The sequence below is a fragment of the Chamaea fasciata genome, unplaced genomic scaffold, assembly GCF_029207755.1.
Source record: "Chamaea fasciata isolate MVZ Bird 193981 ecotype frontalis unplaced genomic scaffold, bChaFas1.0.hap1 SCAF_3, whole genome shotgun sequence".
Taxonomy (NCBI): Eukaryota; Metazoa; Chordata; class Aves; order Passeriformes; family Sylviidae; genus Chamaea; species Chamaea fasciata.
This window is the reverse complement of record NW_027094088.1, coordinates 59,362,155-59,378,725: the sequence shown is the minus strand read 5'-3', so window position 1 is coordinate 59,378,725 and position 16,571 is coordinate 59,362,155. Positions and strand designations below refer to the sequence as shown.

The 16,571-nt window shown below is 40.7% G+C and overlaps 1 protein-coding gene across 5 annotated transcripts in view; it reads left to right on the top strand.

Annotated features, from left to right (window-relative positions):
* The first annotated feature begins 898 nt into the window (after positions 1-898).
* AKAP7 (A-kinase anchoring protein 7) overlaps positions 899-16,571 on the top strand; it is an 85,572-nt gene continuing 69,899 nt past the window's right edge. For 3 of the 5 annotated variants that reach the window (XM_066179175.1, XM_066179173.1, XM_066179174.1), the window contains exons 1-4: positions 899-1,154; positions 7,731-7,880; positions 8,941-9,086; positions 13,685-13,821. In XM_066179175.1, the coding sequence (XP_066035272.1) occupies positions 995-1,154; positions 7,731-7,880; positions 8,941-9,086; positions 13,685-13,821 (593 nt within the window). In that variant the 5' untranslated portion in view covers positions 899-994. The remainder of the gene's footprint in view (positions 1,155-7,730; positions 7,881-8,940; positions 9,087-13,684; positions 13,822-16,571) is intronic. The other 2 variants (XM_066179171.1, XM_066179172.1) reach the window with 1 other exon arrangement.

Genomic DNA, 16,571 nt, shown 5'->3' with positions numbered 1-16,571 from the left:
GGGCTGGTTGCCTAAGTTAAAAATGCAAGAGTTCAGCCTCATGAGAATTTACAACAAACATCACCCCTCTACTGATGGGTCGTGACACCATCCTTACTGCATTGAAAAATGAAAGTAGGAATCTTTATGGGCATATAAACCACCCACTCCCTCAGATCTGGTCTACATGGATAAGCCGACCAGCAAAAGCACCAGGGGCATTTAGCTTGGCTTCTCCCATCAAACACCCTGACAGGCTTTGGCTTCCAAAAGGCACCAAGTCTTTATTTAAGCAGGAAAAGACCGTCTCCCCTTCCTTCCCTCAGACAAGCAGCCTCTCCCATACACAGACTTTTTAATCTGTTTCTCCACTAGCTCCAGCCGCTCCGATAATCCTGTGTGCATACCTTTACATCCTTTTAACTTTCTTTGCCAGTCAGTTTTAAGCTCTATTCGGTAACTTCAGGAAAACTCATAATTTCTATTTTTTTCTGTGATTTATCACCTTTGAGGCCATTCCTAACACGAGACCGTAGAGCCAGAGCAGAGCCCTTAGTGCCAGCGGTCAGAGTGCCGGGGGCTGCGTAAAGCAGAGCACATTCAGAGCATGACTGTCTACTCTCCCCCAGACCGCCGCTAAATTACTGTTAATCATCGCTTTGCCGCCCTAAGATACAGCCGGTTATTCTGAGGCACGCCACTGCCGCTGGCTGCAGCCCCGCATTGGGGCGAGCGCTGGAGCAGCCACTTCTCGCTAAGATACCAAGTGGAAGCTGCGCTCGAACCGCGCACCTCCGACTGCAGGCCGCGCCGGCCGCTGTGAGAGCGCACGCCGGGGCAACCGAGGGGCAGGGCTGCCTCCCGCCATGCCCGCCGCGGAGCGTGCCGGGAGCTGTAGTTCCGCCGCCGCACGGCCCCGTTCCCCCGCTGCTTCCCCGAGGGGAGCGGCGGCTCCGCCAGACCCTCTCCGGCCCCGCGGCTTTCCGGCGGGCAGCGCTGCTCGCCCCGGCCGGGCATGCGGCCGCTGCTGCGGCGGCTCCTCCCCGCGCTGCGCTCGGCGACGGCCCGAGCCCTGCTCGCCCGGCGGGCCGTGCCCATGGCGCTGCGGCCGGCGGAGGGAGCGGAACGGGCCGGCGGCAATGCCCGCAGCGCGGCCGACGGGGCCCCGGAGCTCGGTGAGAGGCAGCGGGGCAGTGGGGCGGGGGCAGCGGGGCGGGGGCAGAGGGCAGGGCCTGGCGAGGCCCCGCGCCCGCCTCCCCCTGGGCTACGGGCGGATGCCGGGACGTGCGGGGCGCGCTGGGGCGTAGGGGAAAACTTTTCAACTTAATTGTGGGCTCTTGTTGATAGGGCTCAGGAGCTTCCTTGCCTGCCCCGCTCAGTCCCTAGGCTTGCCGACAGTGTATGCGTCCGATCTGACTGAACACTAAATCTACCTTTTTTCGCCTAAGTTTACTACTACTTCTTTTCTTTTTAGTTCCCTAATTGTGTATCTGACCTGGCTGAATACTAACCCCACCATTTTTTCCACAAGAAATTTTATTGTTGTTAGTAGTAGTAGTTCCTTATCTATGTAAACTATAGTGCCGGTACTGGAGGTTCAGAATGTGTCTACACTAAGACCATCTACTTCTACAGCAGCCGTCAGTTAAACTGTCTCTATAGGATTCATTTGTTATTAAAAATATTAATAGAAAGCAGCAGGTGAAGGCTCAGCAAGAGTCAAGGAGCCCCAACCCTCTTGATATCAGGCAGATGGCAGGGATTGGAAAAAGGTCCCTGCTCAGAGAGGCAGAAGAATCCCCTTCTGGCATCCCTTGCCTCCCCATGTGCCCTTATGGAATAGGTAGGAGGCCCTGGATCTTGAGGGTCAGGCAGACAACAGTGGAGAAGCAGGTTTATCTAGAGGGTCTTCCAGGCCAGTGCAGACAACCAGTCACAAATACAGGCATTAAGAAAAAAAGAAAGGTAGCTGTGGTGGGTGACTTGAATCTGAGGGGAGCTGAGGGCCCTGTATGCTGGTTTTACCCATTCCACAGGAAAGTCTGATGACTTCCTGTGGCCCATGTAAGGGATATTACCAAGAGACTCCCAGGGCTAATTCTGCTCACTGATTACTGTGCACTGCTGGCTCTCCAGGTTGACAGTGATGAGGTTGATGAGAGAAGTACCAGGGTAATCAAACCTAGGACTTCAAGGCACTGGGTTGTCTCGTTGAAGGGACAGGAGCACAGGTAGGGTTTTCCTTGATTCCTTTGGCATCATTTATCAGGGATAAATGCCAGAAGGAACAGGAAAACCCGTGTGATCAACAAGTGGCTTAAAGATGGTGCCATTGGTGGAATTTGGGTTTTTTTGATCGTTGGGAGATTTATGCAGCACCAGGCCTGCAAGATGGTGTTCACCTGTCTAACAGGGGCAAAAGTATTCTAGAGATTGAGTTGGCAGGGCTGATTGAGAAGGTTTGAAGGGGGAAGGGGGTGAGACCAGCCTCACTAGGGATGAGCCTAGGGCCTGTATGCCAGTTATGGGGTGAAATCAGTAGCCCAGCTGAAGAGCATCTACACCAGTGCCTGCAGTATGGGTAACAAACAGGAGGATCTGGAGGCCATCGCACGGCAGGAAAGCCATGATATCGTCACCATCAGGGAAAGGTGGGGGGTGACTGTCATGACTGGAGTGCTGCAGTGGGTAGCAACAGGCTCTCCAGAGGGGACAGGTGAGGAAGAAGAGGAGTGGGGTGTCTGTATCTCAGGGAGTGTTTTGACTGCACAGAGCTTGAGGATAGTGATGATAAGGTTGAGTGCCTAGGGGTGAGAATCAGGGCAAAGGCTGGTAAGCCAGATATCCTGGTAGGAGTCTATTGCATACCATCCAACCAGGATGAAGAGGCAGATGGAATATCCTTGTAGGCAGCTGGCTGATGTTTCATGTTCACCAGACCTTGTTCTTGTGGGAGACTTTAGCCTGCCCGTGTCTGCTGGAAGCCCAGCAGAGTGGAAAGGAGGCAGTCTAGGAGGTTCATTGAGCATTTGGAAGATAACTTCCTGACACAGCTGGTGAGGGAGCCTACAGGGGCAGTGTCCTGCTAGACCTGCTCTTTATGAACAGAGAAGGGCTGGTGGGAGATGTGGTGGCCAGAGGCTGCCTTGGGCAGAGTGATCACAATGTGGTAAGAATTTTCAGTACTTGGTGAAGTAAAGAGGGGCATCAACAAAACCTCCACCTTGGACTTTCATAGCACAGACTATTCAGGACACTGATTTAGAGAGTCCCTTGGGAAGCAGCTCTTAAAAACAAAGGGGCCCAGGAAGGCTGGACACACTTTAAGAAAGAAATCCTGATGGCGCAGGAGCAGGCAGTCTCATCTCTGTGAAAGACAGGCTGGCAGGGAAGAAGACTAGCCTGGCTGAACAGGGAGTTTTCACAGGAACTTGGGGGGAAAAAAGGAGGGTGTATCAGCTTTGGGAAAAGGAGCAGGCAACTCAGAAGCATTTTAGGATGTTTTTAGGTCATGTAGAGTGAAAATTAGAGAGATGAAAGCTCAGTTAGAACTTACTGTGGCTGCTTTTATTAGGGAAAATGAAAAGTGTTTTTTAGACTACACTCATAACAGAAGGGGGCCAGGGAAAACATTCTTTATTGGACCTGGAGGAGAGTATAGTCACCAAAGACAAGGAAAAGGCTGAAGTACTTAACAGCTTCTTTGCCTCAGTTTTCAGCAGTAAGAATTGTTATCCTCAGGGCAGCTGGCCCCAGCTAAACTGGTAGACAGGGAGGAAAAGCAGAATGGATCCCCGGTATTCCAGGAGGAAGTAGTTAGTGACCTTAACCACTTAGATGCTCACGAGTGTATGGAGCTGGATGGGATCCATCCTAGGGTGATGAGGGAGCTCATTAAACCTCTGTCCATTATCCATCTGTCATCAGTCATGGCTAACTGGCGAGGTCCCAGGCAGCTGGAGGCTGGCCAGTGTGATACCCATCTACAAGAAATACTGGAAGGAGGATCTAGGGAACTGCAGGTCTGGCAGCCTGACCACAGAGCCCAGCAAGGTGATGGAGCAGATCATCTTGTGATCATACAGCACAGACAGGACAGCCAAGGGGTCAGACCCAGCCAGCACAGGTTTAGGAAATGCAGATACTTCCTGACCAACCTGATCTCCTTTAATGACCAGGAGACTCACCTGGTGGATGAGAATAAGGCTGTGGATATTGTCTACCTGGACTTCAGCAGAGCCTTCAACACCATGACCCACAGCATACTCCTGGCAAAGCTGTCAGCCCATGGCTTGGGCAGGTGCACTCATCTCTGGGTTAAGAACTGGCTGCATGGCCAGGCCCAGAGGGACATGGTGAATGGTGCCAATTGGTCACTAGCGGTGTCCCCAGGGGTCAGTGTTAGGTCCAGTCCTGTACAATTACTTTATTGATAATCTGGATGAGGGGATCAAGTCTACCACTAGCAGATTCACAGACAAGATCATGTTGGGTTGGAGTGTTGATCTGCTGGAGGGTAGGAAGGCTCTGCAGAAGGACCTGGACAGTCTGGATCGATGGGCTGATTTCAGTTTTATGAGGTTCAGCAAGACCAAGTGCTGGGTCCTGCACTTTGGCCACAACAATCCCCTGCAGCATTACAGGCTGGGGACAGAGTGGCTGGAAAGTGGCCCAGTGGAAAAGGGCCTGGGGGTACTGGTTTTGACAGCCGACTGAACATGAGCCAGCAGTTTGCCCAGGTGGCCAAGAAGACCAATGGCATCCTGGCCTGGATCAGCTATAGTGGTCAGTAGGACCAGGGCAGTGATTGTCCCAGTGTATTTAGCACTGATGAGGTCATACCTCAACTCCTGTGTCCAGTTCAGGAGCCCGTCAATTCAGGAAGGACATTGAGGGGCTGGAGCATGTCCAGAGAAGGGCAATGGCACTGGTGAAAAGTCTGGAGCACAAGTCTGATGAGGAACAGCTGAGGGAGCTGGAGGTGTTTAGCCTGGAATAAGAGGCTGAGGGAAATCTTACCTCTCTCTACAACAATCTGGAAGGAGGCTGCAGCCTCCCCAGGTGAGGATTGGCCTCCTCTCCCAGGCAACCAGCAACAGGACAAGAGGACACAGACTTAAGCTGTACCAGGGAGGTTTATGTTGGACATTCATAAGAAATTCTTCATGGAAAGAGGGGTCAGATATTGGAATGGGCTTTCCAGAAACATGTTGCAGTCATGTCTCTGGTTCTGTTTAAGGAAAGACTGGACATGGCACTTAGTGCCGTGTCCTTGTTGGCAACGTGGTGTTCAGTCATAAGATGGACTCAATGATCTCAGAGGTCTTTTCCAACTTAATTCATTCTGTGATAAACCTATTAAACACATCAACATAAACAGAGTGAACAGGGAATAGGGCCTGATGATCAAGTCTCACTGTGATCTGTGATACTTATATGTCAAATAATAGAAGATTATTCTATCTGAAACAATAATCTGAGTATGTAGAGAAGGCAGCTGGGATCAGAGCACAACCAAGTATGTTTTATTGCTCCTAATTTTTGTGGTCTCTCCTTTATGAGGTAGGTGTCATGATTTTTTTTTCTGCTGTAACAGATGACAAATGCTGAAGATCGGCAATCACTTAAATACAAATTAATGAATACTACTCATATATGAAATTCAGGCAAATATAATTAAGCATGCAATTAAGAACAAAGCTTATCCTATAACAGCTTGATGGTCAAGGAGCTCCTACGGAAGCTGGTTTTGTACTCTAGGTTTCAGATTATCAGCATTATGTCAAGAGTTTTGAAAAATCTTGTTTTCAGGTTGTTTTAGTAACTAGAATCCACCTCTTGAATTTTGTTGCTGATTTCTTGAATTAGTATTTCCAAAAAAGTGAGGGAGTTTGGGGGATTTTTGGTGGAGGCACAGCCTGTAGAATTTAAACACAGTGCCTTCTCAGTTCAGTTTACTGAAGGTGCATTGTTAATTACATTACCTGTGCCTTTACTATTGTGAACAGGGAGCATTTTGCAAAGTGGCACAAGTATGTTGCTTTTTGAGCAGACAGAGCAAAGGAAACCTGTAATCTGCAATATACACCCCTCAGATGTATGTGAGTCCTTATTCTGTAGCTGATGCTACCTTAACAAACCCCTTTTCCTCCCAGCTGATGATGATTCTGCACTGCTGAATTTTGAGGTTTGCTGCCCCAACCTGACCTACTTGTTTGTCGTTTTCATGGACCTCTGTCTTGTCCTTCAGTTTGAGATCTCTTTGGATCCAGGGTTGTTTTCTGTATGTTCCTGGATACCAGAAACAATCTGTTTTATGTGAGCTTTAATCTAAATGTTAAGTAATAATTTTATTATTGCTTTAATATCTGTTATGCATGGTTCTTTAGTGTCTGCAGGGGGAACAAGTAAAAAATCTAAATACTTTGTTTCCTTTGAATAGCCTGGGGAGATAAAGTTAGGTGTCAGACTATAACCTCAGAGTGATTTATGCCTCCCTACTTTACCCTGATGCAAATTGGCATTTAATCAGGTTGTTCTTTTATTTATCTTCCCTAGTATAAAGTGATACGTGTAAGAAATATTCCACAGGGTGATAATCACCAACAATGGGTCTGTAATATTGATTTTATACATGCATAGCCTTGTGTGGCTCAAGAACATAGTGTTCACTTCTGCTGCTGAATTTTGCTCTCAGGCCAGATTTGGGCCATCTGCACTGGTCATGAGAGGAGCTTTGAAAGTGTGTTTTCTGTAGTAATGAGCTGTCCTGGGATAAACTGCAATTCTAACATACAGCTCCTTCCACAACAGTAATCCCATTGTGGAGTTGTCCCAAAAGAGTATTGCTGGGTGCCAGATTATATGGCCATTGTTTGCTGCTAGAGAAGATTTTGCTTGTTCTTTTTTTTAAGGTATAACTCAATATGCCAATATTAGAGTTTACTGATGCAGAAGCATGAAGTAGACATAAGGAAATGACTCATGCTCAGTTAGTACTCTTGGGGAAAAAGACTTTTAAAAAAACTTGTTAGTGGACATTGTTCTGTCCTGTCTAACTCAAAATATTCTGTGATTGTGGTATTATTCTGAGGTACAGCTTCATGTATATGTTTGTACATGCAAGATGTGTTTTCATTTACATACTTAAATACTGAAAGTCAGTTTTTAGAAGGAGAAAATCAGATCATTGCTGTTTAAAACATGCTATACTGAGTGGGAGATTCATCTCATTCCTGAATGATAGGGTCAACTGAGTACCCTTTGTTTTATGTGGAATGATAGGATTCCCTTCCTGCTTCTTCATGCCTCATTTTCGGTGTATTTACAGTGGAATTAATTTGCCAATGTTTGTCTGCACTGAATTTCATAAGCCTTTACTGTTATCCAAAATGAACTTTTATGTGTGTTCTGAAGGGTTTTATTTTTTATGCTCAGTTATAAGTTTTTGGTTTGTTTTTTGTTTTGTTGTTTGGTTTTTTTCAGTAATTTCGTTTACTTGGAACCAAACAAGCCCATAGGTTATTAAAATATAGAAAGCAGACGTCTTTTTTTTTTCCTATTTCACATAAAATGTTAAGGTATTTTTACTGCTTTGTTGACAAAGAAGAACAAGATCCTTGCGGGGGTTATATGTCAATATTCATTTGCTGATAATGAAATGTTTACTTGATATGTTGCCTATGTATAATGTCTCTTAGTTGTTTATATCAAAAACTAAAACCCAGTGTGTTATTTTAAATATATTACAGATGGGCTGGAAAATATACAGCAAAAGAAAATCTTTAAAGAGAGAAAGGAAATAACACAACAGAAAGAAGAGCCATGTGCTGCTGATTCAATAGATTCTCTAATGGCAGAAATGCCATTTGTGGACACAGATATTGAAGATGAATGTGCTAGTAAGTACATTAAACAAGAAACAAGTAATAGTGAACAGTGAAAGTATAGACACATCATGCACTCAGTTCTTGGTCCTACCTGTTGGCATGAACCATGCACATGGAACAGTCTCCCTGCAAACAGGGAGAGAGTTACAGTCCAGAGCCTCTCTTATTAGTATTCAGTCCTGCAGTACTTGAGCATATTAAGAATTCACCCTTTTGTTATCCTGTGGAGCAATGAGTCACAGAATAAAGACATTTCATATGTCACTTCACATTACTGTATGTGAGCTTCTCAGGTGATGGGTTTTGTGAGCTGTCTGTCAATATATGTATTCCAGCATGGGGCTGGAAGTACACTTCTAATTGGACAGTGGATGTCTGCAGCCTGGTCAGCTTATGGGTAATGTATCAGGCCATGGGGTGGGAGAGGCTCTGTAAAGCCTCAAGGAAATGAGCCAAGACAAAAACAGTTATGTGCAAAGGAAGAACTGAGGACAGACACAGTTCTTTCACTGTATCAGAAGGTGTCTCTGGGAAAGGAGGAAGTAGAGAGCAGATCTGGCTGGGATGATATTTTCTTCTGGGCTGGGTTTGGTTCCTGTGCTATAGGTTGGTCAGTCTTAGTCTACTACAACTTTTTGCTTTAATAATCCTATGTATTACTACATTTTATATTTCAAAATGCAGAATGCATGGGATTTTTGAAATTTAATATTGGCCCTTCTGCTCTACAGTCATGTCCGTGTTCAGGTGTGGGCAGTTTGTTGTCTTCTGCATATGTTGGCTTAGGGAGGCTTAGTGGTTTGGAAGCCATGTGCCTGTCTGTGTTAGCAGCTTATAAACCTTGCTTAGAGGTATAGGCTGTTAGTTCTAGTGTGGTACTTCACTTGTATGGCTACATTAATTGAGGTCAGAGTTGGATCCCAGTCAGACAGTTCAGAGCATGGGCAGAGCAGGTGAATGGGAAGACATGCTCCAGTCAGTTGACTGAAGTCCAGCTCCTGTTGGTGTGGTATGACGAGTGTCTTTCTTTAAATGTCTGTGTGCTAAAAGTAACTTTTTTTTTTCTCTTCAGTGCATGCAACTTCTGAACTAAGTATTAAGAAGAAAAGAAAGCGGACTACTGGAAGGGAAATTGAAGAAGGCATTGAGAGAAAGAAGAAAAAGAATAAACAATATCAGCCAAATTATTTCATTTCTCTTCCAATTACTAATCCAAAGGTGATATTCTTTATTATACTAATTTGGTATAACCAGAATTACTTCATCAGCTGCATGTGTTTATAAGAAGAACAGTGTTTGATATTGTGCAAAACAATTTTTTTTCAGGTATTTTTAAAGAAACATTAGCAGTCTATTCAATGAGTAATGCTATGTTATGTAACTTTTCTTGTGAATAAAATTGCTTTTCTAAAAAAGACTGGAGGAAAAATACTTACATTTTTTATTCAGTTTGACAGTCTTATGGATTTCACTGAAGGTGGCTGAAATTTCTCCTCTGTAGTGTTACAGTATTGCCTGTTTTGTTGTTCACCTAGAATAAGGAAGAGAGACATTCCTATTTAATTTAAAAAGAAAGACTCTAGCAATGTGTTTAGATTTCTTTGTAGATACAAATTTATGTTTGGATCTGTTACCGTTTTAACTTGGCAGTCTGTAGTTTAGCATTTTCCAGTAAAATGGTTCATCTTATTTAAAATTCAAACAACTATTGTTTTAGTGAATTGTTGTTCACATGGATTCAGGAAATGCAAAGAGCTCTTTAAGAAAATGTATTTTCTTGCAGTTACATGAGTTGTCTCATTTAGGCAGTAAGTGAAAATGATTTCTTACATGCTGCAGGTTATCTCTGGTACATCTTTGATATCTTTTGTGTCTGAAACAAGGAAACTAGGTGCCTTATGTTCAAAAAATTGACCCAAGCAGTTTAACACCATTTGCAAATTTAGTTCATGGGGTTTTTTAATATCAGAAACTATTTCAGATGAATTTTAACTCATCCTACACCTGTATTGTCAGTTCTCTGAAAAAAGTAAAAGAGGATTAAGAAAATATGAAATGAGAATAAAATAGGTTTGAAAATGATACTGCAGTCTTTGATTCTTCAAAACATGATTTGTGATGAAGAGATTGTAAAAGCTGGTTTTACAAGATCCAGGATAGCCTGATACAAATATTTCAGGATATCTTTTGGGATATCTTAATCTAAAATATGTTTTCTTTCAGATCTGTTTAACAGATTCCATGATTTAACAAGTGCAAGAATAATATAGGGGTTATATAATCTGATAATTGAGAATTCCTGCTGACAATTGTTACTATGCCCAAGGGTTACTTGGGAAGGTCTTAAGTACGCTTGGTTTTTTATATGTCATTATTTAGTCATAGTTCATTCACAGAGGTAAAGAAACAACTCTTTAAATTAAATCTAAGAACATTTGGGAATTCCAGGTTGCTAGAAAGTTTTGTTTATACTTGGCATCTTAGAGGTAGAGTTGTTCTGAAAGTAGAAAATACACGTTGGAATTTTTACAGGCAATATTAGCCAAAATTTAGACACCTGGTTTCTTGATAGCCAGAGTGAATCCGGTAATTGCTGGTAGTATTTAGTTGGTAATGAGAAACCTTTATTTTGTTGAAGATCTGGTTTTGTTCCAGTGAAGTATTTTAAGCATTAGTACTACTTCTTTGTATTTTATGTAGTAATTTAAGCTTTACACAGAGGACATTTTGTAATAAAGGATATTTCTGAAACATTTAATCAACTGTTCCTTTTGGAAAATGACCAGTTTCCTTGTTTTCGTTTTAATTGTTTTGAATCTTCAGAAATAAAAAAATGTTGTTCCATTAATTTTGAATTTATATTGAACTTTGCATTATTACTTGTGCAAAAATTGTTAAATGGATTATGATCATTGTGTCTTTTTCTATTTGTTTGGGGATTTGGGGGGGGGGGGGGTTTAAGTTATGACTTACATGATGTGCTATCATTTGGTAGGTTAGCCTTTCAGGGTTCTCCAGTCTTGGCTATAATTACTATTGATCTGTTAAATCTTTAAAGCTTTACATTTACTTACTAGAAGTATCCTTGCAATAAGCAAAAGTGTGTTATTCTATTACTCTCCAGAATAACGTATTTCAAATAATGGGAGAGGAGATCTTGAAATCAGTAGTTGAGGCCTTTTTTTTGAACTTTTTTTTTTCAAAAATTCAGAGGGAGGAATTGTTAAGTGTGATCTGCCTTCAAAAAGTTTTTTTAATTAAGTCAGGACATCTCCAGTAAAAAGAAATAGCATGATAGCAGTTGAAATGTAAAAGAATGCTTTGTGAGGTAATGTAAATAACAGCTTAAATACCAGTTTATGTTTTCATTTATGCAGTGGGTCATATCTTGTTATATAGCATTATAAGAGTCCTAGTTTGCCTAATTAGAATAGTACACTCAAATACTAATTGCACCTTATATTTATTGGAGAAAACAGAACAAATCTGAAATTGTGATATGCATTGTGATAGCACACCTGTTTAACGGCTGTTTTGTTACATTTTGATCACATAACTTCAGGGGAAACATCTGAAAAACAAGTTTCTGAAATTCACAAAAACTTACTTGAAAACTTTTTTTTTTCTTTCCAAATAATGTTGATTGTGTAGAGCATTGTCATTCAGCCAGAGAGAGAAGACGTGCTGAGCCTTTTTTTTATTTTACCTGTTTCAAAAAAGCAGGGTTTTTCATACTTTCTTGATGGATTCAGCAATAACTTTTCTCTTTAGCTGCTGACTGACTGTCTTTGGACATAACCTTGTTCCAAAGTCATTATTATTTGTTAGGTTTTTAGCTTTGTTTTCCTAATAGAGTTTATACATCTATGAGCCTGTACTTTTGGGTTTTTTGGGTTTTCAACCTGTTGTCCAATTTTGGACAGAAAAATTGACATCTTGTAGGTATTAATTTCCTACAGTTTTTGTGCCACTGGTGCTTGCATAAAAGAGCGAGCCTTGAAAGAACATGCTTGCATGGAAGAACTACTGACGGGAACTGTAGGGGCATGGGGATGTGGGGTATTGGCTGCTAAACTAAATGCTGAGAAATATTGATCTCTTTCAGAGCTAGGATGGTTTTTACTCCCATGGTAACACAGTTCCACACCTGTCTTCTGTATTCTGAACGGCTTGTATACTTACAATTATATTTTTTCCTTTGCCAGCTCACAGGTGCAAATTAAATTTAGAAGCAATAGTTGAAAATTGAATAAAATTGTAATTAATATGATGCACACTTAATTTTTGAGGGTTTTTTTCTTTTTTTTGCTTTTTCTTATAAACTTAATTATTCAGTCAATACATTGCAATTAGCTGGAATCACGTTTACCAGTTCTTTGCTTAAATATGAATTAAATTCCTCCTGTATCTGAGACAATGAAACTATTATTTATCCAGGATAAGATCAGTTCTGACATGTGAAGGAAAATAGTCTTATTACAACATGAATTATGATAAAATGTTGATGGAATTTTCTTCATATGTTCTACACTACGTTAGACACTTGTGGTTTTGTAAATGCCATATTCCCTTTTCTGGCAAATAGCTTTTACCTTCCATCCTCCCCACCCTCACCAGCATTGGTTCCTTTGAGTTATATTAAAGTTATATTTATATGACACTACTAGATATCTATGGCTCATTAGGTAAAACTTCGGCATGGCAAAACTCATCTTAAGAAATTCAATCAGAAAAATCCTGAACACTCCCATTAGATTGTGGGGGTTTTTTTCCCAGGAAATTTATGTATTCCTTATGATTAACAGAGCAATCAAAATATATCAATGCTTTTTTTATACCTAAGAGCTACTTGTGCTTATCTTGTAAAAGTCAAGTCTGTACAGTACATTCATGAAGTATTCACCACTGAATTTCAAATAAGTAAACAATGAAAAAGTGAGACTGGATTTTTTGACATGCTTTTTTTAGACTTTATACACCAAAGATGATTTGTCTGGAATGTCTTTGCTCACTGTGCTCTAAGAAGTAATTTATTTTGTCAGATGGTCAGGTTTATTGGATTTAATTTTCACTAACATACTCAAGAATTGTTGCAGGGTTTTGGTGTTTTGTTTTTTAAATTGCTACAATGCAACTAGTATAATTTCAAGCACAGTAAACATTTTGGATACAATTTACAGAGCATGTATAAGCATATAAATAATTTTCAATTAAAAAAATGTAATTCCAGTATTTTTAAAGAGAAAGACTATTGAAGTTAGAACTCTATACCTGTTGCAAGGAAATCTATCTAAATATACTTGAAGGGCATATATACATTATATCTGTCTATTGGACAATATAACCAGAATTGCAAATCAGATATCTCTACAAATTATTTACTGGATATTCTGGTTTTGTATGTGCCCAGTCCTGCAAAAATCAGGTTTTTCTAGTCACTTACCTGTGCATAGCAAGACAGATGTTTAGCACAGTGGGCAGATAAATTCCTTGAAGAAGCTTTTTATTAGTATCACTGGCAGTGTAAAACTGGATGATCTTAATCTGCTTCAGGAATTTATGATACTTATGGAAGGAAATTCCTATTAAGATGTGATGAGGAGTGTCCAGTGATTTATTAATCACTCCATTTGTACCCAGTTTGGGTTCACTCAGGTCAATTAGCACAGCTTTATCAGAGGATAAAACTTTCTTCTGCTAGAATGGTTTTTGCATAAATGTTTGTTTTCCATTTGTGTGCTTTCTTGTTCACTTGCATGATGGGATACAGTAATTGTTGTAGTGGCTAACTGTTGTTTCTGTGTCTTTCTTCTCAGATTACTGGCAGTATTCAGGCTGTCCAAGATGCAATAATACAGAAGGATCAAAGGCTTTCCAAAGCAATGGTTCGCTCTGGCTCATTGCATGTCACCATGTTAGTGATGCATTTATCCAGTGAAGAAGAAATTAGCATGTAGGTATTTAGTGTAAATTAAGTATATACTAATGTTTTTGCTTGATGTATTCATAAAGAGACTAGCAGGGTTAACTGACACTTTTTTGTTAGTCCTACAGCCCTAATTTACTAGAGTTATTGAATGTTTAATTCATGTTTTTAAAATGCTAATCTTAATTTTGGCCATTTTCATAACTTCTGGTATATCATAAGCTCTGAACAAAGTATGTGTTTTTCCTGCTGTGTGCTGAACTTGCACTCACAGATCTCATGTTTGCTAAAGTAATTTTTTAAACCAATGTTTTGATATAGGGGACAGGGGAAATAAAAATCTGTTGGAAGTGGAGATTGCTCATAAGAAAGTGAGAATCCAAGGTAGAAAGTAGGAACCATTTGGTAGTCATGGGCATGCTTCTAATAAGAAGTATATTGGCTTGAAAGCATTTGACACACCTAAAAGTAATGAATGATCAGTATATCTAAATCAGTTGGCTTGTTTTTACACACTTGTTTTCTTTGAATGCTATATCCTTGAGATCTCTTTACTCCTACCTGTCCTGTGAAGATGCAAATTTGTCAGCATCTTCAACAGTCTGATCTAAGGGGAGAGAAACAGCCAGGAACAGAGACTAAAAAAGCAAAGGATACTAGATCTGGTAGAGTCCCTCCCCTCTCCATGTGCCTGGTTAATGAGTAAACTGTGATAGCACCTGAAAATTGGTGAGAACAACCACCAGCTGTTCATGTGAGATTTTTTTTTTTTAAGAGTTTGAAAACTTGTAGAAAAAAGAGTTTGGGATAATACCTCAAAGCGCATGTGTCTCTTCATGAGTATTTTTTAAAAGAGTCCAAAACCGTGTACCAAAACAAATATTCTCAAATTCAAGATATTTTGCTACTCTGTGAGCCCCTCCTCAGCTTCACTTTCTGAATGCCACCGAAGCACTGACTTAGAGTTCTTCTCTGCCTCTCCCAGCAGAACTCTACAGTCCAGGCACTCAGAACTGTCCTCTAGTCAGCAGCAGCTTCTTCAGAGATTCACCCCTTCCCTGGCCAGATGCCTCCTATAGGTTTCTAGCTCAGCTGTCCTCAGGTATTCTAGATTGCATGTTCTTTTAAATGAGATTTAAAATTCATAACTGATATTTTTTGTTTAATCTTTTGAGAGATCTCAAAGAGTAAAATGCTGAATTTGCCTTTTTCTTGTTTCACCAATTTTTGATACCAGGTTAATGGAAAGAAACCAAGATCCAAGCTGGCAAAAGAACCTGTGGGTAATGTAGGGGGAGAGTAATCTCTCAAAGTACAGCTAGTCAACTGGGCATCTGAGAGTTCACTGATCCTTAGGTTTGGATCCATTAAGTTACTTAGATATCTTCAGTTTTCCAACTGTGTTTGCACAATAGTGCCTCTGTCTACACAGAAATTAAATGTGTTGAATGCTGTTTGAAGTCAAATGCGTGATAAGAATGTGCTAAACGTAACATTCAATTCAGCACAAAGCCCTTTGTGTGGTATTTTAGTACATAGAGCTTCCACCCTGAAAATGGAAGATCTGTATTCTAGGCTGCACTTTTTAAGGGAATCCAGACCTGCAATTCCCATGTGAGTTTCCTAGCTGATTGACTGTGGTCTAGCCTTCATGAATACACTATACATCTCTTTTTGTAGAACTGTACAAAATCAAGAATGTGAGATTTTGAAAATAAAAAGAAAGCAAGCAATCAAGAGTCATGACAGCAGTCCCTTCAAGCCAAGACATTCTACTCTCTGCTAACTGTATGCATAGTCATGGGATCAGGTGCTAGAAGTCAGGATGCCTGCCTTTGCAGTAAATGCCTAATTATGAGATCATAGTGCCAAGTTTTTCTTGCTGGTTTTCTGTCATTGACTCTGTGAATCTCACCTTTGCATCACAAATAACAACTGACAGAATTGAGTTTGGCTTTTTTTGTGAGATCACTTTTTCTAACAAGTGATCAAAATTAAAACTCAGAAATTTCTTAAAAGAAACTTCATGAATTTTAAGTGCTTCAGGATTTACATTACAACAATATAGAAAGAAAACAGGCACTGCTTCTATAATTCTAGTTTGTGTTCACTTAGAGTATGCTGTTCTAATTTTTTTTTTTTTAATTTCCTTTTTGACTTTAGATCAAAGTGCTAGTTAACTTTTTGGGTATCTCTGGATTAGTTGCACTGAGTGTAATTACTAGTTGGCATTGTAAATACGATTTGGTATGGAATAACAAGAAAATACCACTGTTGTGCTTTTTGCTATTGATTTCAGTGGAAATGTTTGTCCTTGTGCATTATTCTTAAAAAAAACAATTGTCAGACGTTATAAGGTGGTTGACAGAATACAAAAGGCAAGATAGCTAGAGTGAGATGACAGTTATTTTTCTACATATTTTAGTGTTTGCAAGATTAAAAACAAAAGGAAAAGTAGGACTAGATCTTGGATGCCATAGTGCTAAACTGAAAGCATGCTGCAGTGGATTGACCTTTCATAGAACTGCTCAGGTATCCTTGGCTAGAAGTGAGTTCTGCAGCAGACCCTACAGTATGGAAATATAAATCAGCTGAGAAACAGAGCTTTCCATGGGCTCTCTGCGGACTAGTTCTCACATATAAAAAATCTAGGGATGGATTTTAGATACATTTATGAATCAATACTTAAAAGACCTCTGCAAGCCTTAATTTGACTCAGTGTGTTTGAAATATCTGCACTTGTTTTGGACCAATTTTTAGGTTCATGTTGGTAAAAA